At 42.7% G+C, this 26,219-nt stretch overlaps 1 protein-coding gene across 3 annotated transcripts in view; it reads left to right on the top strand.

Annotated features, from left to right (window-relative positions):
- UQCC1 (ubiquinol-cytochrome c reductase complex assembly factor 1) overlaps positions 1 to 26,219 on the top strand; it is an 89,662-nt gene that overhangs the window by 48,952 nt on the left and 14,491 nt on the right. Inside the window, exon 8 of one of the 3 annotated variants that reach the window (XM_019950639.3) lies at positions 9,756 to 9,851. The exons of the other annotated variants lie outside the window; for them this stretch is intronic. Within the exon in view, the coding sequence (XP_019806198.1) occupies positions 9,756 to 9,851 (96 nt within the window). The remainder of the gene's footprint in view (positions 1 to 9,755; positions 9,852 to 26,219) is intronic. 3 annotated transcript variants of the gene reach the window in all.

Raw genomic sequence — 26,219 nt, 5'->3', positions numbered from 1 at the left:
TCATCCCATTTAATGATGACCAGTGATACCCCCTGGCCAGCCAAAGCCTCGGCTTACTGCCATGCAGTTACACAGTAGTTCTTCTATGAGTTAGTCTGTTTTCTTATCACTGTTGATTAAACTCTGCTGGAAGTGGGACCACTAGAGCCATGTGGACCACAGCTGTCCCCAACTGAATAGCTTAATGAGTCATAGGTTGCCAATTCCTGGACCACAGGAACCTTTTACTCTACCCCACCTCCACCCCCAAATGGATTTCCTTTGGGACCTACATATATATATCTCCATCACAAGGTTCAGCAATTTGAACCTTCTCCCATGTTACTTTATAATGTCCCTTCTGCTTGACTGTATGCTATATAAAGGCGCGAAACCTGTCTTATCCAGTTTTTTGTTTACACGGTAAACATTGGATAAATAAATACTTGTTGAATGAATGAATAAATTGAACTTCAGCCTCTGAAATTCTGTTTTAAAGCCAAGTTATTTGTCAGATAGATCATACTCGGTTTATTAGTCTCTGGTCCAGGTGTACGTCAATGCAGTCCTGCAGAAATTAGCCTTTCTTTTTTTTTTTCTCCCATTTTATCCAACCATTTTTTTCTATCTCAATTGTTCTACATATGATGCTGTCCTATAGAGAAGTGTGTTAGACCACCATTTCTCAAACTTTAATGAGCCTACAGTTCACCTGGGGATCTTGTTAAAATACAAATTCTGATTCAGTAGGTTTTCGGTGAGGCCAGAGAGTCTACATTTCTAAAAAGCTTTGGGTGATGCCAGTTCCACTGGTGGGGCTGGGTGGGGGAGGGGCAACCACACGTTGAATAGCAGGGTTTCAGATGATCCATAATGCTCCCCAAGTATAGACTCTTAAATTTGTCTTCATGAACAGAAATGCCAAGCTCAAGTTTAGTTACATAGACTATAAATAAAAGATGATTTAAAAATAATAGAGGGACTTCCCTGGTGGCGCAGTGGTTAAGAATCTGCCTGCCAATGCAGGGGACACGGGTTTGATCCCTGATCTGGGAAGATCCCACATGCCGTGGAGCAACTAAGCTGGTGCACCACAACTTCTGAGCCCGCGCTCCTAGAGCCCGTGCTCCGCGAGCAACAAGAGAAGCCACCACAGTGAGAAGCCCGCGCACCGCAACAAAGAGTAGCCTCCGCTCGCTGCAACTAGAGAAACCCCGCACGCAGCAATGAAGACCCAACCCAGCCAATAAATAAATAAATAAATTTATAAAAAATAATAGAGATTTCAAAGAGTTGGGGAATTAATATTATTACGTTTCTGTTATAACTGATTTGCTCCTCCCTTTCCAACCTCATGCTATAAACAGACACCCTTTTTACAGGCAAGAAAATTATACATTAGCCACTTCTCAGTTGTTAGCGTGACTGTGTGTGTGTAGAGGGGACCTCAGTCTTTGGCGTTTGTACAACCTAAAGAAATGAGAAGGTTAGGCTGGAGAAGAATGGCATGTGGCTGGAGAAAAGTAGCAGCCAGAGGGAGCCAGTCTGGCCTGGTTCTGACCCTGGCTGGCAAGTCTTTTCTCTTCTCCATGCTTCAGTTTCTTGGTTAAAAAAAAAAAACTTGGGGGGGTGGGTAACTACATGATTTCCAAGTTTCTTTTCAGCTTTGAAAACCTATGATGTGAAGGTGGTAATTTGCAAATCTATTTCTGTGTTACTTGGCATCTTTAAGAAAACTCATATAAAAAGTAGAATTTATAAGACTGATCAATGTAGTGGTGATTTTTCTTATGCCAAAGAATTCTTAGAGGCCATTACTTTACTTGAGTAGATTTGTGTGGGGAAGATTGAGAATGCGAATTAATGACACATTAGAAATTTGGATCAAGAAATCCTTTGAAATTAGAGTTCCAGTCTCATTTGGTGAGAAAATTTTCACTTTCCAAAAATTTGCTTTTTACCAGCTTTTTAGGAGCCCAACTATTGTGAAAAATATGGCAGCCTCATATATCATCAGTGAAGCTGGTTATAAAAAGTAAGTGTTAAATTTGAGGTTACAAAAATCACATCAATAATTTAGAGTGTTCTGACTTTAAAAAAAAAACATTATTTGGGATTTAAACATATAAATTAGCTGTGGAAATAAAGTTCATTATATCACCTCATCTGGTCTTGTTTTATTTCATTAACTGGTTCTTAAAAACCTTTGTGAGCTGAGTTGCAGCTGAAGAGGTTGGAGACCATTTTTCCTTGGGCCCTTGCCTCACTCCTGAGTGTTGGTAAGAGTAGAGAACTAAGACTTGACACAGCTGTAAAAACAGACAGAGCCTTTGGCCTCAGCACTTTCTCCTGGTGCAGGCAGATTTCAGATGTAAATTTCACTTTCTACCTCTCCTACTAATGAAGTAAGTTTTCTTTTGCTGGGTTTGCAGCCAGGTGTGTCCAGTCTTGTGGCTAACTGGAGCGCTTTACTTAATTTTTCCATTTGTGACATTTCAACCAAACTTAAAAAACAAACATAAAAATTAGCTCAAGGCAGTGGCTCAAAGTGTTAATGGTAACTTTAGGCTGGCTAAACGACTTCCTTTCAGTTCTGCCCTGCCAGACATCTCCACCTTGTGGCTTACAATAAGCAGGTTTAAGCTTTCCAAACTGTGGAGACAAGGTAGGAGTGGGTGGGGATGGGCTTTAGTTAAGAAATTGCAAGTTTATCTCTGTCAGTGGTCCCTGGCATGACAGTTGGCTTCAGCAGGATGTCAGGTGACTTCTTGCTCGCTGCTTTTCTGAATAAGGATGAACCTCCGGTCAGCTCATGGTCTCCTGCTCTCTCTGTAGCAGAGCTGCTTGATGGAATGGTGCAGAGGGCCTGGAAAGAGGTGGAGGAGCTGTGGGCTGAATTGGACTCCTTTGTAAAATTCTACTTTGCTTTTCAAAACTAGCATTTTGCTTTGTAAAGTCCTCTGATCATACTCCAGACTACCTTTCCAAACTCATTTCCCCAACTCTTCTTGAACCTTAAATATGAGAAACCTCTACACATGTGTCTGGTACATAGGAAGCACTCGGTGAACATCACATTCCATCTTTGCCTCACATACTTTTATTTATTTATTTATTATTTTGCGGTACGTGGGCCTCTCACCGCGTGGCCTCTCCCGTTGCAGAGCACAGGTTCCAGACACGCAGGCTCAGCAGCCATGGCCCACGGGTCCAACCGCTCCGCGGCATGTGGGATCTTCCTGGACTGGGGCATGAACCCGCATCCCCTGCATTGGCAGGTGGACTCTCAACCACTGCGCCAACAGGGAAGCCCGCCTCACGTACTTTTCACTGCAGCCAAGCTGAATGTTTTGCTCTTCCTGTCTTGTGTCTTTTCTCATGTGGTACATATACCTAGATTGCCCTAACATGCCAGCCGCAATTCCTTCATGTCCCTCCACTTCAAATTGGAAGCCAATCCCGGTTTCCCCTAGCTGTTAGTACCTTAATAATTTATCTTTACCCTTCTTCTGGCTTTTACTGTTTCTCTTTTGCATCAGTGTCATTCATGTATTGACTGCCTCCTGGGTGGATTCCTGGGGGGCGAGATCACATGCATCCCTCTTTGTATTCTCCAAAGTGCCAGTCATTGCTCCTTGGCAGAACGTATGCCTGGTAAATATCTGATGAAAGGAGATGGTTCTGGAAGCCCACTATAAGTGTTGGGAAAAGTAGGGTGAGGAGGTATCCTTTTTATTCTGAGGATATTTGTTTGCTCATTAGTCTTAAATATTGGAAGAAAAAGAAATGAGAAGTTGTCTCCACTGTCAATTTTTCTTTTTCTTTGTCCATGATTTCTCATCTTCTAGTGGGATTATTTGATTAAAAAGAAACAATTTGTAAATAAGGTACATTATATTTCTAAACCAGAAAAGCCTTAAATCTATAAAAGGTAGTAGAAATAAGAATTACATGTACTTTAGATTTCTGGAAATTTCCTTCCAGACCTCTAATTCCATTCCCATCTCTTCCTTCCCCCCACAAAAATCTTCAATCAAACTCCTTTGTTTTACCATGAGGTAAAAATTTTGCTATACTTTGCATCTCTAGGTCAGAATTAAAACTCACTGCCAAAGGTATTGTTTTAAAAGGCAAGGACCACTTAAAAGGTATAGTTTTTGTGGCCAGTAATATGAATGGTGGAGTGTAAATACAGAGCAATCCCATGGGCTCGAAGCTTGTAAAGTAAGAATACATGTTTGTTTTCCAATAGCAATCGTTCTTTTGAACATTTTTAAAATGTCCTAAGATCTTGGAGTGGATACTTATTTATTAGGGGAGAGAAGACTAAATTCTTAGAAGGTAGAGCAATTCCATTTTGGAATTGGCCCATGAATTTGAGCCAGCTGAAGATGTACCTCTAATAGATGCGTTCCTTTCTGTACGCAAGTTTCTTATCCTCAGGCCTTAAGAGGTAGCAAGAGTGCATGGAGTGTATGCTTTAGGTGGTTTTCTAACTGACTGGATGCCTGGGTGCATACAAACAGAATGCCAGTCTGATGGCTCAGGTCATGTGACCTTCTGAGTGGCGTACTGGATTCACTCCACTTCAGGGAGTGTCCCTAAAAGAGAAGTTATAAACGTTTCTGTATTTGAAATTAAATAAAGCGTGAAACTGCTGTCTATGCACGTGGTCATTTATCTCTCTCATGGCCATTTTTATGTTCAGCTGTAGATTGTGAGTTTCCTGAGGTCTAATTCTTACTTGTTTGTCTTTGTATTCCTGTGGTGCCTCAGTGGAGCTTTGTGTTTAGTAGGCATTCAGTAAATGTTTCTTGACTGAATAAATAAGTGAATTTCATCCACTTTTTTATCTTCAGTTTGCCTCCTGGAATTTCTGTAGGAGAAACAGTGACCTAAATCCATTTTACAAAGCCCTGGCTGACTCAGTGCATGTGTAGTCCTGCCTTCCCCTAATACCTTCTTAAGTACCCCTCATGCTAAGTACTCCCAGTTCAGCTCATCACTGCAGAACTGTTTACCTCTCCAATGCATCACATTTCTTTTGCCTCCAATCTCTCTGGGTGCCCGGTTGCATTTGGTATCTTTTGTACCATAGTCAGAATACTGCTTAGAGCTGTGTGCATCGGGCACAGCTAAAGCCATTTTCCACACCTCTCTTTCAGGGGTCACTAGTGCTACTCCTAAATAAATCTCACTCAGGAGATGGGATAAAGAGCTCCATGAACCTGTTCTTCCTGTGTTTTCCTGTCTCACATCTAAGGTCATCACCACCAGTCCAGCCCCCCAAGCTAGAATTCTTAGAATGTCCTCAACTCCTGCCTCATCCTCTGCATCGAGTTGTCTTGTCACTTTTCTGCCCAAAATATCTCAGGATTTTATCCTCTCCTCTGTTCCATTGCTTCATGTCAGTTCCTCATCATCTGTCCTTTATTGGACATGGCCTCCTAACTGGTTCCTGGACTTTCCCCCTCTAGTGAACCTGCCACCATTTAAGCTGCCAGAGGTATTCTTTTTAAATCCCACATCTGATCATATCCCTTCTGTCTAGAAATCTCTGAGGGACAAAATTCAAACTTTTTAGCAATGGCATAAAGAACCCTTCACAGTTATATCGGAGAACCTTCTTGGTTGTAATACAACAACCTTTTGCTGTATTAATCTTACACCTTAAAAAAAATAATAAGTTTGAAGCTTTACAAAGTGAAAAATTGGGGGAGAGGCCTTCACATTCTGGCCCCAGCCCACCTTTCTAGTATAATTTCCAGCAAACTTCTCCTACATGCAAATGTTCATACTTGAGCGTGTGCACACACACACTCTAACACATGTTCCACTCATGCCTCGTTTTCACTGGTGCTATAATATTCCATGTTCCTTTATGCTTCTGAGCCTTCGTTCATGCAGTTCCCTCTGTCTGAAGTGGTCTTAACCCTGTCTCCTCTGCTCATGGCACTGTAAGACACAACTGGATAGTACCTCTTCCAAGGAGCTTTTCCCAGCACCCCCCAGTAATATTAGTATATTTGGACACTCCCTTGTCTGTATTCCTCCAGCACTTCGCACAAACTTCTGAGATAGGACTTACCATGCTGTACTGTAATTACGGGTTTGTGTAGGTCATGCCCATTAGATGGGATAAGGATCCTAGGATCCCTAGTGCTTAACACAGAGTGCCTAATGTAGTCACCCCTCAGATACTTGTTGGGTGTATGTATGTTCTTCTATTATTAATGTCTGGCCAGCACTATCTCCCAAATACTGAATTAATGATCTCTTATGGCACCTGGATTCAATTTCTCTGACCCATCCCCCCACCCCCCCAAAAAAGTTCATTTTTCTCTCTGTGACCTGCCTCATGGATTCCCTGGCTCTCTCATCATTTATACTTTTAATCCACTTTATAGGATAGATGAACCTTAGAACATTAGACTGGGAGCCTCAGAGATTCTCTGGGTCTGAAGGTGCTGAGGTGTGTGTATTTTGAAAAACTTCCCCAGAAAATTTCTGATGCCCATCTCAGGTTAAGGACTATAGATTTGTTCCCACCCTCTCACTTCTGTGGTGAGGAAATGGAGTCCCAGAGAAGTTAATTGATTTGCCCAAGGTCATGCAGCTAGAAAACAGCAAAATGAGGACCAAAAACTAGGGTATGCTGATTCCCAGTCCAGTGTCTGCTTTACTGTACGATGATACCTCTGGGGGTGAGGGGGAAGTGGAAATCAACTTCATGGCAGGTTCCTTCTCCCCTGTCTTGTTACCAAAGACTTCCAAAGACCAAGAGGACAGTTTTTCTTGAATCTAGAGCTGTTCCATTTCTTCAGTGCAGTCCCAAGCCTGAGTCCCCTTTATTCAGAATTTCTAACCCAATACGGCAGAGGTTTCCTACTCAACAGGACAGATAGAGATTAAGGGGGAAAAAAAAGACAGATGAGAATGCTAACAATGTTCTGAATTTGTTTCTTTTTCCAGCATTTAGAGCCTGAATATCTCCACATCGTCTGAATTCGCCTTAGTTGATTTTACAATTATTTTTCAGAGACTCCTTGGTCGTGTTTTTTTAGGAGTAGAGGAACACCGAGACTGAACACTGTGCTTGGAGAGGCTGGGCTGGGAGACTAACAAAGGTGGTATTATACTGTGCAAAGCCAATAAATGTATTCAGGAGACACCTAGATGTGTTTCTAGAGGAGGGCATTAGGGGGAGGGGTCTGGTGAAAAGGAAGAAGGGTGGGATTAAGATAAATTAAAATGGGGCCAGCACGTTGGATAAGGGGACAGCCTCTTCCTGTTCCCACCATTGCTTAAGATTTTTCATTCTGCTTCGTTCAAAAATTAAAAGCAGTCTTTACCATATAACCTCATACGCTCCTGTCCCCCACGGGGAAAAGAACTTAGTTTAAAGGCTATTTCAGCCTGATGCAGCTGTGTTTATTACTGGAGTGCTACATCTATGGGATGTTCCTGGAGAATCTCAGACTTAAAACTGGAAAAGAACCTTGAAATAATCTAATCCAGAGATTCTCAAAGTGGTCCCCACACCAGCAGCTTCAACATCACTTAGGAACTTGCTGAATGAGAAACTCTGGAGGTGAGGCCCAGCAATCTGTATTTTAACAAAGCCTCCAGTTTGAGGGCCACTGCTCTAGTCTGATCCTGTCATTTAAGTGATGGAGAAACTGGCTCTGGGAGAGCTGAGTAAGCTTATGTTAGAAACCAACCAAAGAACGGAACTCAGGTTTCCTGATGGCCAGCTCTTACTGCTCCCCTTGCTAAGAGGAGCAGGGTCTGGGATGGACTAGTGACATGTGAAAGTTGAGAATTTCAGCATAATACAGAAACAGAGGTCAGCAATAGTAATAGCTAACAATTATTGAGCACTTTCTCTTTGCTGTGCACTTTATAAGCACCATTTCAGTTTTATGTTTTACAGCAATCTTACCCATGAAATCCTATCCTCATTTTACAGATGGAGAAACTAAGGATCAGAGAAGTTAGTATATTAGTTTCCTATAGCTGCTGTAACAACTTAGCACAAACTTGGTGACTTAAAATAATAGAACTTTATTCTCATACTTCTGGAGGCTAGAAATCATTTTCACTAGGCTGAAATCAAGATGTTACCAGGGCCATGCTCTAGGGAAGAACCTGTTCTTTGCCCCTTTCTAGCTTTAGGTGGCTGCTGGCATTCCTTGGCTTGTGGCCACATCACTCCAATCTCTGCCTCTGTGGGCACATTGCATTCTCCTCTTCTATCTGGGTCTAAGCACCCTCTTCCACCCTCTTATAAGGGTGCATGTGATTACAATTAGGGCCCACCTGGAAATCCAGGATAATCTTCCCATCTGAAGATCCTTAACCTAATCACAGCTGTAAAGTCCTTTTTTGCTATATAAGGTAACATTCACAGGTTCCAGGAATTAGGATGTAGATATCTTTTGGGAGACCATTATTTAGCCTACCAGTTAGGTAACTGAACCAGACTTACACAGTAAATATGAGAGCCTGGATTGGAACCCAAACTTGCCAGATTCTAGAGCCCATGCTCTTAATCACTACTGTGTACTGCCTGAAAAGTCGTTGCTAAAAACTGTGGTTCTAGCATTAGCATTAAGATTTTAAAAGTGTTTACTTCTTCCCCAAACTTGCATTATATTACTGTCATATAACTCAGAACCTGTGAGTGCTTAAGCATCTCTGGTCCTGACTCCTTCAGTTAAATTACTAGAAGGAAGAGATTGTATTTTTTTTCCATTAAAAAAAATGGTGATGTAATTCATATACCATAAAATTCAGCATTTTTAATGTGCTTTTCTAGTAAATGCACAATGTTATGCAACCATTTCCACTATCTAATTCTGGGACATTTTCATCACCTCAGAAAGAAAGCCCATGGTCGTTAGCAGTCATTCCCCATTCCCCTTTCCCCCAGCCCTTGGTAACCACTACTCTACTTTCTGTCTCTGTGGATTTACCTATTCTGGGCATTCCATATAAATGGAATCATATAATATGTGGTCTTTCGTGTCTGGTTTCTTTTACTTAGCATAATGTTTTCAAGGTTCATCCATGTTGTAGCATGTTTCAGTACTTCATACTTTTTATGGATAATCTATTGTATGGATATACCCCATATTATTATCCATTCATCAGTTGATTGACATTTGGGCTGTTTCCATTTTTGGCTTTTTTGAATAATGCTGCTGTGAACATTCATGTACAGGTTTTTATCTGAACATATGTTTTCAGTTCTCTTGGGTATATACCTAAGAGTGGAATTGCTGGGTCATATGGTATGCTATGTTTAGCTTTTTAAGCAACTCAGATATTGTAATTTATATAAAATTATTTGAATTCCTACTGTGACATCCATTGTTCATTTGTTTATAATGAAATAACATTCTCATAATTTGTAGTCTTAATCATATTTCTCATCTTATTGCCAAATAAATATTTATACCTGCAATTTTTGACAGTAAAGAGAAAGGATGGTGTGGTATAATGGAAGGAGTTCTGGCCAGCCTGGCCACTCTCTGGGTGAGCTTGAGTAAGTCAAATCACCTCACCTCTCTGGGGAGGAGAGCTTGATGATTTCTAAATTCTCTTCCAGACTTAACATTTGCAACTCTGTGAAAGTCTGAAAAGCTAGCCTTGTGTTAAATCCCAGAGCTTGTGTTCTATTTTTTTAGCAGTTAATCATTCTCTGTCTGATTTCTGTTCCCAGACACAAACAAGGTTTTACCCATCTATCCAACCATTTTATTGTGGTCTGCTAGTTTCCAGGTACTCTGCTAGGCACTGGAGATACAAAGATGACAAAGATATTGTCCCTGACTCCCCAGTCTAGTAGGAGAAGACAAACATATAAACAGGTAATTATAATATTAAGAGATTATGATATTTAAAAATTGCTCTGCCCAGAGGAGAAAAGCTTGGGGTAGATGACATTTGGTTTGTATCTTTTCGGATGAGTGTTTGCTAGACAGGAACATTCTGGGCAGAGGAATGGCATGGGTAAAGGCAGTGTTCTGTGAGAGAACAAGAGCATGTTTGCCTTTGTTTGGTGGCTTTTTTCCTCTTTCTCCTGCAGTGGTGAAAACACTGTCCAGACTAGCTCCATTTTGAGATCCTTCTGTGTGTCCAGTATTCACAGGCTCATCGACTCAAAGGTCTGCAAAATAACACATTTTGTCAAAGTCCTGGCCACCTATAGGTCTTCTTCCCTGTTTTTTAAGGGCACTTCAGACTCAGTTTCTGAGTCAGGAGATTTCACTGAATGGCTAAGGAGCCTTGATCAAGATTTGGGTTTTCTCCATAGTAGCAGCTTAGTTCGGGCTCTTGAAAATGCCCTTTTGTCCCCCTAAGGGTTTTAGTTACATAAAAATACTAGGAACGTGAAATTCTACAATATGATCAGCACAGCACAAACTAAATTTCTAACCTTTGACTAGAAACATATATGGAAGGCTTTGTGTTTTAAACTGCCCCCTTCCCAGCCTCCTAGGCTTCATGAGAGGTCATTGTACAGCTCTTTCCATGGTCCCTGTTCTCTTCCTTTTTACTGGAGGGCAAAACTAGGGCAGAGAAATAATTTTTATTCACTTCTGAAAGGTTACAGTAATAAAGAAACTCTTGTTAACATCAGAGAACGTTGCAGCCAAGAGTTTTCACAGTCTGGCATTGTTTATTTTACATGTAATTTGGAACCTTCTGCACTCTTAAAATATTGGCACAAAAATGTTTTAACTGTTGAAGTGCTTCATTGCATGCAGTGGTAGTGTGGTGTGAGAGAGGCAGCAGGGCTCTGGAGAGCGGCTTGCCCTCTTCCTTGGAAGGAGAAATGGGGTAAGTGTATGTGTATGTGTGCAGGTACACATTCGCTTGTGTATATATGAGTCTCTCTGCACTGAGAATTAAGAACTTTCTCTGCCCTGATGAACTTCTATGCTTCCCTTGATTTAACAATGAGAATGATGTAACAATCCTGCTTTCCTATTGCCATGGCTGCCAGAAAGTATAGAGCTTCCCTTATTTGGGTATTTTGATATAATTATTCATTATCCCCTTTCTCTCACACACACTTTGTTAACACTTTTCTTTTACTTTTATCCATCAAAGGATTTTTGTTGTTGTCTTGTTAGGTCGAAATTAAGATTTGAAAACAATTGCAGAAGGATCACACGTGTTAAATGGGAAGACTGCTAGGCTGGCGACTGGGCTTCCTTAGTTCCAGGCCCAACTTTCCTTCCAGAGTTTGGAGGACCTGCTCCTTCCGCCATCTCTTTCTTGTCCTGGAGCCTTAATATAGAGCTATATATTAACCTGACCCTTGCTAAGACCCAGGGATTCCCCAGGGCTGACTATGCACTCTAACCTGTCTGGTCTGGGGACAGTAGCTTGGTGCCGCATAAGCTCTTCTTCCTCCAAATCTGACACTTTGTTCCTTAGCCTCCAAAATGGAACCTTAGCAAACGAGGCAGAGGTTACCCCCACCAGGTGAGCTCTGCAGAGCTATCTCCAGGCCAGGCCCTTCTCTAGGGACCTCCAGCAGGGGGCTCCTTCCCTTGCAGGAGTTCCACTCCAGCTCTGAGAAAAGGATGCTCTGCTGGTATGTATACCATGACCACCATGCCCTGCTCGCACAGGCTGTAGACTTTCTGTCACAGCCAGCCAGGGGATCCCACACCCTCTGGCCTGGATCCACTTTCAGTGCCCACCAACAGAAGATGAAGTGCTCAGGACCTTGCAGTCTTTCTTTGCTCAGAGAGATCTCTGTTCCCTTTTGGAAGACCCTTGCCTTTGGCTTCTTGATCCACGAGAGCAGTCCCTGTGGTGGAGGATCCGGATGAGTACATGCATATGCAATTTGGGGCTGAGGAGACAGGCCTTTCCCCAACAACCTAGTGAGAGCCCATGTGTCCTGCTCTTCACCTCTAAGGTATGGGTACTTTGTGCTAAACTCTCCAAAGACCGTTTTCCCAAGCAGTTACCTCCCATCACGTGGGCTTTGGAGCCAGACAGACCTGGGTGCTAATCCCTGCTTTGCCATAGTGCGGCCTTGAGACTCTGGGCAAGTCTCTTTACCTCGCATTTCTTTCTCTATAAGCCACACATAGTCTGACTTAAACAATATGATGGTAGTGAAGACTTAGCACAGTACTTGGCACATTTTAGTGCCACTTGGTAAAATAAGGCACTGTATTTGGACCTTTTCTACAGCACCTAGCATAGGCTGCCTTATTTCAAAAGGATTTGTGTACACATCCGTCATGCCCCACTGGATTCTGCCTCGCTGGAGGATGGAGATCATATCTTTCGTCTTTGTATCACCCGTTTGCCTGGCATGGGTCATGTGCATAGCAGGCCCTCAGTGGATGTTAGCTGAACCTGTTAGGATGACTTGGACAGATAGGGCAGGCATGAATGTTTTAGTTTCTCCATCTGAACCTGGGGAAATAGTAACCCCTTATTTTGGAGCCTTTGAGGACAATTTAAAACGATATGTGTGAAGTGTTTGGAGTCCTTTGAAAGGAAGGTACTGGGGAAATCAATGGTGTTTTTGCTGTTCTTAGGAAAGCCTTCGTGGTTCCCAGCGAATAAATTACTTGTAGTGAGTTTTCTAACACCTCCTGCTCTGTTCTGTTCACTGAGGCTTTTAAATAAATAAATAAATAAAATAACTGCTGTAATGCTTCTTTGCTCTGACTTATAAAGAGATATAATTTTGGTTTTGGACTTTTGACCCCTTTCTGTTCCCAGGAGAGAAATTTCTATCAGAATAATAAAAGGTGTAAACTGTGTGTGTTGCCCCTTTTCTGGGCCTCGGGTAGTTCAGCTGCTGGGGTTAAGAATCAACGGGCTTGTGGTTTGTACCTGGTTATGGGGCAAGTAGGAGACGAATCCCATTAAGCACTCCATGGCATTCTCAGTGTCTCCCACACTACTTCTTTTCATCCCTGTCCTATGCTCTTTTGCTAAAATTCTTCAAATTTCACATGAACTCTATTTTCTTTGGTATTTTGAGCATACTTGTTTATGGCTATACCTCTTCTCTTTCAAAGACAGAAGATGTTTATCATCTGCTGTGCTTTAGGTCCCCAGCTGAGTTGCTTGGCAAAGAGGATCCTCCCTCTAGAGGAAACAGGATGGGAAAGTTGAAAAACCACTCACTAGTCTTAGAGCTGGAAGATCAGGGAATTAAAACTTGGTCCTACCATTAATCAGCAGGTTCAGATGAAGAACCTGGACCAGGTTATTCCTAAGGGCCCCTTCCAGCTCAGACAAAAATCTGTGAGATAAGAATTTTCCAACCCTGGGGAGAGTTTACAAGAGTGAACAGTAGTTTGCCACACTTCCCACTTGTTCTCCAATCCTCTCTTGCCTTGTAGCCCTGGATGACTATCCCTGTCCCTAATATCCTTAGCTCAAAGGCCCATGAGAGACTAGAGTGATTTGGGGACAGATGTGGGTTCAAACATGCTAGAGTAGTCTGGTTTGAAGCAGTGGGTAGATGTGGATGTCAGAAGAATCCCACTTGGTGATGACCCCCGGGGACTGTGTATAGGAAGTCCAGACTGCTCTGGCTGGTAGCGGGAAGCCCCAGTCAGGGCTAGCCCTAGCTGATCAGATTTGCAAAGCAGTCAGTGTTTATATTTTGTGCTGCTTCAGTGGCTGGCAATCCCTTAGAAGCTTGACAGACACAAGGATGATCCTAATTCAGCCTTTTCCAATTGAGGACACTAAATCCTGGCAAGGAAAGTGGCTTGTTCAGTGTCACATATTAGTAGCAGGGCAGAGATTAAAACTCACTGCTGGTTCATTTTGTTGCTCTTTTCATTACATCATCCTATCACCTTTGCCATCATCCTGCCACCTTTGCCATTCCCTAGAGCTACCATATACACCTTCCATTTTGTCTTCCTGTCTTAAAGACCTCTTTTGGTCCTTTTAAGGTCAGTGTTCCTGTGTCTAGTGCAGTGCTTCGTACATAATAGGCCTTTATCAGATGTTAGTGAATGAGTGAGTGAACTCAGAGTCTTTTCCTGACTCCTTAGAATCAGCTCCCTATTGCTACCTTTCCTGATAAACTGACGCTAAATTGTTGATGGATGTTAATAGGTTAATGTTTTAATGGTCCCTGATAACACTTGCATTTGAATGGGGGGCTTCTTGTAACTAGTGTCTTTGGAAGGAGGAGTGATTGCAGTAGCACTGGGGAGCTCTTGGGGTCAGGGAGGATTGATGATGCCCCCCACTCCATGTCCTACCACAGAGTAGGCAGCTGTCTGCTCTTTTCCCCTGTGGGTTTAACCTGGCACTGGGCACTACCAGAGGGCGATGGTTCTCCTAAGATCGGGATACCTATGTGAAAAAAAGTTCTGGAAGCCAAGATGTCAGACCCAGGATACATTAGAGCTATACATTGATTGCAGCTGCCCTGGATGTGCTGTGAGTATTTCTGGATCCATTGGTGAGACAGCTGCAACACTCCTTTTCCCGATCATTTCCCTAAATGCTGGCTGAATGATGCTGTGGGGTTGGTTAGAGCTGAAAGGGCCTAGCTGGAAGGCAAGCACTTCTTTTTCCATGTCGATTGCCATCTATTTAGCTGATCTTTTCTGAGTGTCAGCCATATGTGCCGTAAACATGACACCTCTGATGCTCAAAGGAGCGGGAAGAGCTACAAGGAGCCCTTCATTAAAACAACCACTATCAGGACTTCAGTTGTCTTACGCTCAGAACAGGTCCTGACCTCTCACCTGAACTCACTGTAGGCTACTTCACTGGTCCCCCTGCCTCTTGACTCTTCATCTCAGTTCCATCCTGCAAATCATTTAACAGCCTGGCTCATCTTCCTGAACACTACTCATGTCAAATACTCATCACACAGAAACCCACAGCGGCTGCCTGGTGCTGGCTAGGTGTGTGCCATCCCCCTTAACCTGTCCTCGAGGCTCCTTGTGGTTCACCATCATTTTCTTTTCTGCCTGCCCCACTTTTCTTCCAGTCTCTGCCTGTCCATAGTCTACTGTCTCCTCTTGAAATCTTCCCTAACTCATCCAGATTTACATTTGTGTGTTATTCTACCAGTGTGATTATAAATTTCTCAAGTGCAAGAATCATGGGGCGTCCTTGAGTTAACCTCCTTAGGGCCCAGCACAGAGCAAGGCACATTGTAAGTACACAGGAAATGCTTCTTGATTTGATTTAAGAAGTAATTTTGTTGCATTGCAAGGGACTCCAAGGGGAATGAAGCCCTTGAAGTAAATGAAGTAAAGATAATCCTTTCAAAAATTGACACAGGTATTGAGACATCTGTGCTGGATAAAGTGTATTCTGAATAATATTTTTTCTTGATTAATTTTCGTCAACTATTGCCTTGACCCTTTCTCATCTGGCATGGTGGTGCAGAGCAAATAGAGGCATGGGGCTTCCCATTTTCCCTTCCTGCAGTCCCCAGATGCCTTGTACCATCATGAAGTGTTCACTCAGTGCCTGCCATGTGCTGGGGACACAGATGGGACCATGTGGCCGTGTCCTTCAGGAATTTGTAGTAAAGCTTCCATCAAACATCCCTGGTTCTGTTCTTGAGTCATTTCCCTACCTTCACGTCAGTGCTTGCCAACTGTTAGCAGCAGTAGGCTCCCACCCTATCCCCACATCTGTACACCGGACACAGGCCCTTCCAATCTTAGGGACCTTGAATGATAGGGTTAGGGTAATAACACTAAATTACTATCTAGCATCCTATATATTTTATTTTGCTTATTGTGACCCTTCCTTCCTCCCTGGAATGTAAGCTCTAGGAGTTCAGAAATTACCTCTCGTTTATTGCTGTAGCCTCAACTCCCAGAGCAGTGCTTGGTGCATGGTTAGCACGCATATACATTTGTTGAATGATGACGGCATTACTGAATTCTTTTTTCCTCGAAGTCCAGCAGCATTATTAATTTGTATGGCGCTATTAAGAATTGTTTTCACTCATGTATTTATTCAAGGAACATTTTGATCTCTCACCACGTGCTAATCCCTAAATGCTGCTGGTAGAGCGTATGCCATAGAGAAATGATCTTACAGGGTTTACAATCTAGTCTTTGCCAAGAAGAGAAATGAGGTTGAATCTTTAATAGATTAAGTTCCAAACTAAATAGATGAACAAGTAAGATAGAGTTCACCTGGTTTTTGTTTCATTTTGTTTTGTTTTAGGTGCAGACTTCCTAGAGAAGCTGGCCCAGAGCAGGGTTGAGAGTGGTGGCAGGATGGCACAGGGAACTAGGCAGCCCCCAGGTGCTGAAGGGAGGGACGGAGACTGCCAGGCCCTCGTCTCAGGTGAAGGAGTGGGTCCGGTTTCTCACCTCCCTTCCAAGGCAGTGTCATGGTGTTTGAGAGCACGTGGGCACTGAAGCCAGACTGTTTGGGCTCAGGTCCCACCCCAGCTGTGTGACCCTGGGCAAAGTCTTAATCTCTGTGCCTCAGCTTTCTGTCTGTAAAATAGGGATAGCTGTGTTACCTACCTCACCTTACAGCTTTGTGGAGAATAAATGAGCTATCATGTGTGAGACTCTCTGAATAGTACCTGGGACCGAGATAGGTGTTTGCTGTATAAACTTTACTACTTATTGTTAAGCGTTTTTATCTCATGTGATAATGTAAAAAGAAAAAAGAAAGGCAGGGGTTTCCCTGGTGGCGCAGTGGTTGAGAGTCCGCCTGCCAATGCAGGGGACACAGGTTCGAGCCCTGGTCTGGGAGGATCCCACATGCCGCGGAGCAACTGGGCCTGTGAGCCACAAGTACTGAGCCTGCGCATCTGGAGCTTGTGCTCCGCAACAAGAGAGGGCACGATAGTGAGAGGCCCGTGCACCGCGATGAAGAGTGGCCCCCGCTTGCCACAACTGGAGAGGGCCCTCGCACAGAAACAAAGACCCAACACAGCCAAAAATAAAAATAAATAAATAAATTAATTTTCTTTTTAAAAAAAGGCAATTTTGCATAGTTTGAATGGAAAAACTGAGACTCAGAGATTTGTCTTCTAGAGTCACAAGGTGGGGAAATGGAGCTGCTTGGGCCCAGAATTTGCTTAGATTTCAGAGTATTTCTTAGGCTGGAGTGGGACTTGAATACAGATCACTAGAGAGAGCATCTCTTTAACAGATACAGCATTCCAGCAGCAGTTTTCTTTTTCCTTTATAAAATGCTTACCCTTTGGGCTTCACTGGTGGTGCAGTGGTTAAGAATCCACCTTCCAATACAAGGGACATGGATTCGAGCCCTGATCCGGGAAGAACCCACATGCCACACAGCAACTAAGCCTGTGTGCCACAACTACTGAGCCTGCACTCTAGAGCCCACGAGACACAACTACTGAATCCTGTGTGCCTAGAGCCCGTACTCTGCAACAAGAGAAGCCACCACAGTGAGAAGCCCACGCACTGCAATGAAGAGTAGCCCCCGCTCGCTGCAACCAGAGAAAGCCCGTGTGCAGCAGTGAAGACCCAACACAGCCAAAAATAAATAAATAAATTTATGTTTTTTGAAAAATGCTTACCCTTTTAAGAACATTGTACAGAAAAAAGAGGACAAAAAAGGATTACCCTATAGAGTTGGGGTCACTCTCAGAGCTCAAGGCCAAGTGTCCATTCCGTTTTTCAGGGGGTATTCGGACGTTACTCCTTGGCTTCCTCATGACTTGAGCAGGAGTGATCATATCACTCCTACCCAGAATCCAGGCTCAGCCATTCCCAGGATACTGCTACAAGATTCTATAAGCTATCAGCTGAATGGCAGTTCTGTTTGAGTCGTAAAAGAATGTTGGACTGCGAGTCAGAATACCTTGTTTCTGTAAACATCTAGAACATTTATGAGCTGAGTGATAATTAGGCAATTCATCTGACCTTTCTGAGCCTTTGTTTCCTCATCTCTACAGCAGGGAACAGCTTCTTTCTCAGATTACCACAGGGTCAGTATTTTGGAAATTGTATGGTGCTGAACAGTAAGCAGTAAGGAAACAGCAGTAAAAGACAAGCATTCTGTGATCCATACAGAACAATGGAAATAGCCACTTTATTGTTCGGAGCTATAGGTTTTTGTCTGACCTCCTCTGCCCAGCTGGGGTCACCAGTTAACATGTGTGATTCAGTTAATTAGGGTTTTCCATCTCTTTTGCTCCCTATTACTGCAGAGAAGGAGAATTCAGGTCTGTTTGATAAAAGGGCTTCCAATCTCAAGATCGGGAAGGGGCTAGATTTTGGATCGTCTGAGAAAATGTTGCTGTCCAGGTAACATGATGTCTGTCTTAAAATCGCTGAGTGGGAAAGGACTCTGGCTGGGGCCTGTGAGCTCAGTGTTGCCTCTAGATCCTCTAGGTTGTTTAGATCCTCAGCACCCAGGAAAAATGACAGTGCCCAGGCTCCATTCACAAAGGACTCTCAAACTTGTTAATTATCCATTTTCAGCTGTTTGGTTATATGTCTGTGCATCTGAGATAGCCAGCATTGATGGGGAGCAAGCATCCTCTAGTTCTCCACTGTCTGCAGTCTGCCTAAATTTAATAGAAAATCATTAAAAAAGCAAAGTTGTGCCTGCAGCTTTTCTGCACTTATAAATACAGTCATGAGGTCCAGGGTGCAATTGGGAGCCTGCAAGTGTCTCTGGAAACCTAGGTGTGTCAGCATCTTCTTGCTGACAGAAATCAGACCTCATGGCTGCAGGTAGAATGCAGAGGACCCAGAGGAATGACAGCCACTGACACGTGGTGAACAAATTACTAGGAAAGGGGCTCAGGCTCCTAGGCCCTGGTGTGCTATACTGCTGCTCTGCTGGAGACGCCTGCGGGCTCAAGCTAAATACACATCTTGCTCATATTACATCTTGTCCAAGTAAGATTTTCCATTACCACAACATAGGAGACGTTGAGGGCACCGTGACTGCTAAAACCCTACAAGACTGGTTGTCTACACTTAGCGCTGCCAGGGTCAGAAAGTCATCAGCCTATGATTGCGTATAACTGTTGGCATTCTTTTTTTCAGCTTTTTTTCAGGCATTCAGTGAAGTCTGATTAGGTGTGAGTCATGGCCTCACCTTCTGCTCCACATTCACTTCATAATCAAATCCTGTTGATCTTGCTGGACTTTTTCCTCTTTATTCCTTTCGCCACTTACATTAATTCAGTTTCTTACCAACTCTCACCTGAGCCATTGCAGCAGCCTCCTCTGGGATTCCTGCCTCCAATCCTTCCCCCAGCTTTGTGGTTTGTACTTGCTGGGTTACTTTTCTTTTTTTTCCCTTATTTATTTATTTGCTGCGCTGGGTCTTCATTGCTGCGCGCGGGCTTTCTCTAGTTGTGGCAAGCAGGGACTACTCTTCATTGTGCTGTGCAGGCTTCTCATTGCGGTGGCTTCTCTTGTTGCGGAACATGGGCTCTAGGCGCACGGGCTTCAGTAGTTGCAGCACGAGGGCTCAGTAGTTGCAGTGCATGGGCTCTAGAGCACGCGGGCTTCAGTAGTTGCAGTGCGTGGACTCAGTAGTTGCGGCTCACAGGCTCCAGAGCACAGGCTCAGTAGTTGTGGCGCACGGGCTTAGTTGCTCCGCGGCATGTGGGATACTCCCGGACCAGGAATCGAACCTGTGTCCCCTGCATTGGCAGGCAGATTCTTAACCACTGGACCACCAGGGAAGTCCCGGGTTACTTTTCAAAAACAAATCTATCCAATAGCACAGGGAACTATATTCAATATCTTGTAATAATATATAATGGAAAAGAATCTGAAAAAGAATATATATATTGTTAATTATCCATATATATATATATTCAGTAATATATATATTACTGAATCACTTTTGCTGTACACCTGAAACTAACACAGCTTCGTAAATCAACTATACTTCAGTGAAATAACAGTAACAACAAATCTATCCGTGCAGCTTCCCTGTGCTAAGAGCTCTTCTTTGTCTTTCCTTCATGTGGCATTCAGGGCCATTTACAGTCAAACGTAAACTGCCTTTCCAGCTCTACCTTCTGCTTCGTCCCATCATGAGCTCTTCGTTACAGATTTTCCTCTGAGGATGCTGTAGTTGTTCCCCTCTCTGTGGCTTTACACATACTATTTTTTCTGTCTAAAAGGTACAAATCCCCGTCATCTTTTAATAGCCAGTATAATAAATGTTACCTCATCTCTGAAGCCTTTGAGCCCCCAGACTCACCACTGCCATTTTTTACATACAGTATGTTGTTACAATCATTTGTATGTCATTTCATATGAGATTACAAACTTCTTGAGAACAGGTTCTGTGTTTTATTCATCTTTTATGCCCAGCATGTACCATGATGCCTCGAATATGGTAGGCACTCAATATATACTTATCAAATGCATGCAAGGCAATGTAGAATTCTGCACCCAGACAGCTTTATGGTCTAGCAAGGAACGTAAATTACTTCATGACACTACTGCTCAAAATCGAGAAGTATCATGAGAGGCTTTAATATATACATACATATGGTTAAGTCGCAGACTGAAATACTTGTGTGGGAAGAACCATTTGTAACTGGAATTATCTTTTATTGTGGTGAAATACATATAACATAATATTTATCAGTTTAGCCATTGTAAGTATACAGTTCAGTGGCATTAGTTACAGTCACAATGTTGTGTAACCGTCACCACTGTCTATCATAGGATTTTTTTTTTTTTTGGCCACACCCCGTGGCATTTGGGATCTTAGTTCCCCAACCAGGGATCGAACCTGCACCCCCTGCATTGGAAGTGTGGAGTTTTAACCACTGGACCGCCAGGGAAGTCCCACCACTGTCTATCGCCCAGATTTCTTCATCATTCCCAGTAAAAACTTTATACCCATTAAATAACTCCCCCATTTCCACTCCCCCCAGACCCTGGTAACCTCTATTCTACTTTATGTCTCTATGAATTTGCCTATCTTAGGTACCTACTATAGGAGGAATCATACAATATTTGTCCTTCTGTGTCTGACTTATTTCATTAGGCATAATGTTTTCAAGGCTCATCCATGTTGTAACATGTATCAAAATTTCATTCCTGGGGCTTCCCTGGTGGCGCAGTGGTAGAGAGTCCGCCTGCCGATGCAGGGGACACGTGTTCTTGCCCCGGTCCGGGAAGATCCCACATGCCACGGAGCGGCTAGGCCCGTGAGCCATGGCCGCTGAGCCTGCGCGTCCAGAGCCTGTGCTCCACAACGGGAGAGGTCACAACAGTGAGAGGCCCGCATACCACACACACACACACAAATTCATTCCTTTTTATGGCTGAATAATATTCCATTGTATGTATATACCACATTTTGTTTATCCATTCATCTGTTGGTAAACACTTTGTTTCCATCTTTTGGCTAGTGTAAATAATGCTGATAGGAACATTCAAATGTCTGTTCCAGTCTCAGCTTTCAATTCTTTTGGATATATACTTAGGAGTGGAATTACTGGGTCATAAGGTAGTTCTATGTTTACCCTTTTGAGAAATCACCAAACTGTTTTCCCTAGTGGCTGTACCATTTTCCATTCCCACCAGCAGTGCATGAAGGTTCCAGTTTTCCTACATTCTCATCAGTGCTTGTTATTTTTCTTTTCTTTTCTTTTTTTTTTGCGATACATGGGCCTCTCACTGTTGTGGGCTCTCCCGTTGCGGAGCACAGGCTCCGGACACGCAGGCTCAGCGTCCATGGCCCACGGGCCCAGTCGCTCCACGGCATGTGGGATCTTCCCAGACCGGGGCATGAACCCGTGTCCCCTGCATCAGCAGGCAGACTCTCAACCACTGTGCCATCAGGGAAGACCTCTTTTTTCTTTTTAAAATTTTAGCCATCCTAGTGGATGTGAATGGAATTATCCTTTGCTTATGCTTCAGATAATTGTCTTGCTAATTGGGTTCTAATTTGCTTATTGACCATTGGTGACCATTAATAAGTTAGACTGTTTTCACTTTCCAAATCTTGTATTTAACGACAGAAAACCAAATCCTGATCAAAACTTTCATGCATTGGCACTTGTTTGCAGGGCATAAGTCCTTTCTTAAACTTGGAAATATAAGCAGAAAAGCACTTCTTAGTTTCCTAATTATTCTTCCATAGTACTTGTTATAGAGCAGGCAGGGATCAAAGGTCTGTTAATGTTTGATCTGTTCACATCAGAGAGTTAAGTGGCTATTATCTTGTTAGAGTGACTAATGAGAGAGGAAAAGTCAATTGCCCACTTTGTGTTTTCTTACCCTGGCAATCATGAAGTTCCTTCTCTCTTCAGTCATAAAGTCTCCTTTTTACTAGAAACTGCTTGTGTATGTATTTTGGGTTCTTGTTTGTTTGTTTTTTAATTTTTTTTTTTTTTTTTTTTTGGCTGCACCATGTGGCTTGTGGGATCTTAGTTCCCTGACCAGGGATTGAACCTGGACCCTCCGCAGTGAGAGCATAGAGTCCTAACCACTGGACCACCAGGGAATTCCCATGTGTATGTATTTTGCCTCCAAATCTAGAACTCTATTAGATGGTAGTAGTGGAACTAGAAGTGGTCTTGAAACTTTTTTCAGTGTAAGAGATTGCTTTGAGAGAGGTGTGGAGTTTCAGAGGCCATGTGAAAACATACTGAAAGGACAGGAGTTGAACCTCTTCTGGCTAGAGCAGAGTTGTGTTTGAAAACCATGAAAACAGTAGCAGCATGTATACAAAGTTGCTCAACCCCTTACCAAATTCTTGTATTCAGGGAGCTTTCTTAAAATTTGTAAAAAGTACGTGGGCATCAATACAAGAGGTAATTATGACAGGGAATATTATATCGATTCATTCTACAGACATGTGCTGAGCAGTGTGCCATCTTTGCCCTCAAGGAGCTCACGCTGTAATACAGTGAGGGGGGGCAACCTGTAAACAGATTATTAAAATAATACAGTGCATCTTCCTGGTGGAAATATTAAAAACCATGTGAAGGAGAAAGCAGTAAGCTTTGGGAGCTTGAAAGACTTCACAGAAAACGGAGTGATTCCTTTTCTATAAAATGACAGTAACACCCCCTTTTTAGGATTATTGTGAAAATTAAAGAGATAACACATATAAAGTTTTTAATATAGTTTCTGGCACATGGTAGGCATTCAACAAATGTTAATTGTTAGCTAATGTTATTATTATGGAGAGGTTTTATTGAGTTGACGAATGACAGTATATCCATTGATTGCAAGCAACAGAGACTGCAGCTAATTTAAGCAAACAAAGGAGTTCATTGGGGGCTAGCTAAAGCTCACAGAATGGAAAGGAGAGTTTAACAGCAGGCCTCAGGAAGGAAAGATACAAGGAAGCTCAGGGATCCTAGTGTTAGTAATAGGAATTTAGTAATCTCTTTGGGATGATCCAATTTTAGCTGTCTTTTATCTTTGGATGTTTCTAGTCAGAAACAAGTCTCATTAGATTAGCTTGGACTCTGGGCCCCTCTCTGTGATGAAGGGACATGGTTCTAGGATCAGCAGCCTACTAACTCATATGGAGTTGGAGAGGAGTAGGAAGGCTCTATAAGGAGGGGATGCTGAGAGAGTGAGTGATTTTCACCTTAGACAGTATCAGAATACTTGCAAGATCTACTGATCCATTGAGGCTGATGATGTAAGCAAACAGGCCAACCCATGGAACGGCCTCTGGGTGTTTCTGTTGGCCATAGAGTCGACTGTCCTGGCTTGTGACCAGTGCCAACCCAATGTGATCATTCCAGTCTGACATTCTTCATTGAAATTCTTCTGGTTTCTTCATGTTTATTAAGTACTGTAGCTAAAACAAAGACTCTTGACTATTACAATAATAGAGGAAGGAAAACTTTCTGAGCTTTGTATATTGCATTTCTTTTGATGTATTCAATTATGATTACCTTTTCACATTTCTCATTTATCAGCTCATGATCAGGGATTTGCTCTAGGTCTTAATTATGACCACATAGTCAGACCCTTCCTTCATCCTGTTACTTATTTATTTATTTTGGCCTAGACATGCTACTGTGCATCTGACCTTGTTGAATCTCATCTCAGTTTCTAGGATGATTTTTCAACACTTCAGGGTCATTTCCATTTTACTTTTGTTTTCCATCATACTGAAATTAGCAATTTTTGCTTATGTGATTCTCCATTTCTGATATGACTTATCAGAAGCAGAAAGGTGTGACAGTGTAGAGAAGACACTAGATTTAGGTACCAGCGGAGATAAAAATTCCAACACTGCTAGCACACAAGCAGGGTGTGACTTTGGGGCAAATAACTTAGCATTTTCGAGCTTCTGTTTCCTTGTTTATAGAATTGGGACAACAGCGCATGAGACTTGTCCTGTGGGATACAATCAAAAACTTCGGAAATCAGAGTAGATTAGAGCTATCTCCCTCTTAGGTGTATGTCTTGGCATGGAAGAAAATGAACTTGGCATGATAGTTTGATTTTCCCAGGACCTTAATGTACCTCATCAGCTTCTTTTCAAGGTGATTACAGGCTTACTGATATGTTTGAATGCCTTATTAAGAGGGTAAATGACTGTAATTTCCAAGGACAGCCATCTCTTGTTTTGCTATTTTCCAAGCCTGAGGAAAAGGCTCCTGTGCTTTGTAACCATTTAGAAATTAAGGTTGAGAAAGTAACAACCATGTACCTTGTTTTTCAGGACCTTATCAAGCTATGCAGATCTTGAATATTCAGATCCCAAGCAATAAAACTGGGACTTTCAAAACACATAAATAAATAAATAACTAATAAGGAAGAGTATTTTTAAAGGCATTTCAATGTAGCAAGCCTCTCTGGTACATTAAAAGTTTGAAGTGATTTATTAAAATGAGATGTAAGGATTATCTCATGCCTTGTTTAGGTTGGCTTTTCATCACAGCTGGAACATGCTATACTCATATGTTCACATCATTTTCTAAAAAAAGGAAAAGAAATTGTCCATCTTTTCATATTTTATTATTTTTCCTTTTCTTTCTTCTTGGTACTAACACAGTTTTCTCTGGACCTACCAAATGCACACACACGCACACACAGAGTTTTATTTCTTGTATTTTGTGATCATTGCTGAGAGAGCCTCAGTAGATCTTTTAGTCATAATGCGAGTGAGTTACATGCACACGTGTATTTGGTCTCTCCATGTGCCCTTCTCTCTTTCTGTCTACTTCCACCCGTTTCTGTGTATTTCATATAATATTGCACAGTGAGCTCATTTCTAACATTAAACTTAAATAGACTGGCTGGGGCTTCCCTGGTGGCGCAGTGGTTGAGAGTTCGCCTGCCGATGCAGGGGACACGGGTTCATGCCCCAGTCCAGGAAGATCCCACATGCCGCGGAGCGGCTAGGCCCGTGAGCCATGGCCGCTGAGCCTGCGCGTCCGGAGCCTGTGGTCCGCAACGGGAGAGGCCACAACAGTGACAGGCCCGCGTACCGCAAAAAAAAAAAAATAGACTGGCTGATGTTCAGTGCACACTAGTTTATTGCCATGCAGTGACTGTGTAGCCCATGGTGTTGACATTGCAGAGTGTTGCTGATGTCATTACTAACCCCTAGAAAGACAACTAAAACCTGACCTGCCATCTTTTGTGCTGCATTGTAGCCTTATGGTGAATTTGATACATTCCTTATGCTTCAGTCAGCAACTCTAGGCACGCTTTATCATTCACTCATTGCAACAAATCCTTATTAGCCCTGTTAGCAGCTTTGCCTCAGTAGCCTTAAAGTTTATTCTTATCTTCATTCTCATCAGTTCTTGTGTTACCCATACCAACCTTCTTCCATTCTCCCCTCCTACACCATAATTATACTTTTTCCCCTCCAGTTTACCCAGGAGTGGGGCTTAGCTTATGCTAGAAATGTATGACGTATTAGTAATTGGCCACTGATCACCCATCTCGTAGCCCATCTCTGGCGACCATTGTGATCAGGAGTATCTGCATTGTGTTTACCCAAGACCGTAGTAGCATTCGCCCAGCCTCTACAGGTAACCTGAGGTATAGGGCATATGAAAGGGCAGCCACATTATTTATGGTGTTTGTTCCAACATAGATAAGCAATGGAATTGAACTGCTCTGTATTCTAATCTTGACCACTATTTCCTAGCTGTATAACCTTAACCTTCCCAAACACCACTTTCCTCTTCTCTAAAGTGGGGACAGTAATAGCACCTATCTCAGAGAGTCACTGGGAAGGATTAAGTGAGCTCATATGTATAAAGCTCTTAGCATAGTTCTTGGCACATGGTAAACAGTGAA

Source organism: Tursiops truncatus, chromosome 15 (genome assembly GCF_011762595.2).
Source record: "Tursiops truncatus isolate mTurTru1 chromosome 15, mTurTru1.mat.Y, whole genome shotgun sequence".
NCBI lineage: Eukaryota > Metazoa > Chordata > Mammalia > Artiodactyla > Delphinidae > Tursiops > Tursiops truncatus.
Note: the sequence above shows the minus strand (reverse complement) of the source record. Positions and strands in the feature narration are given on the sequence as shown.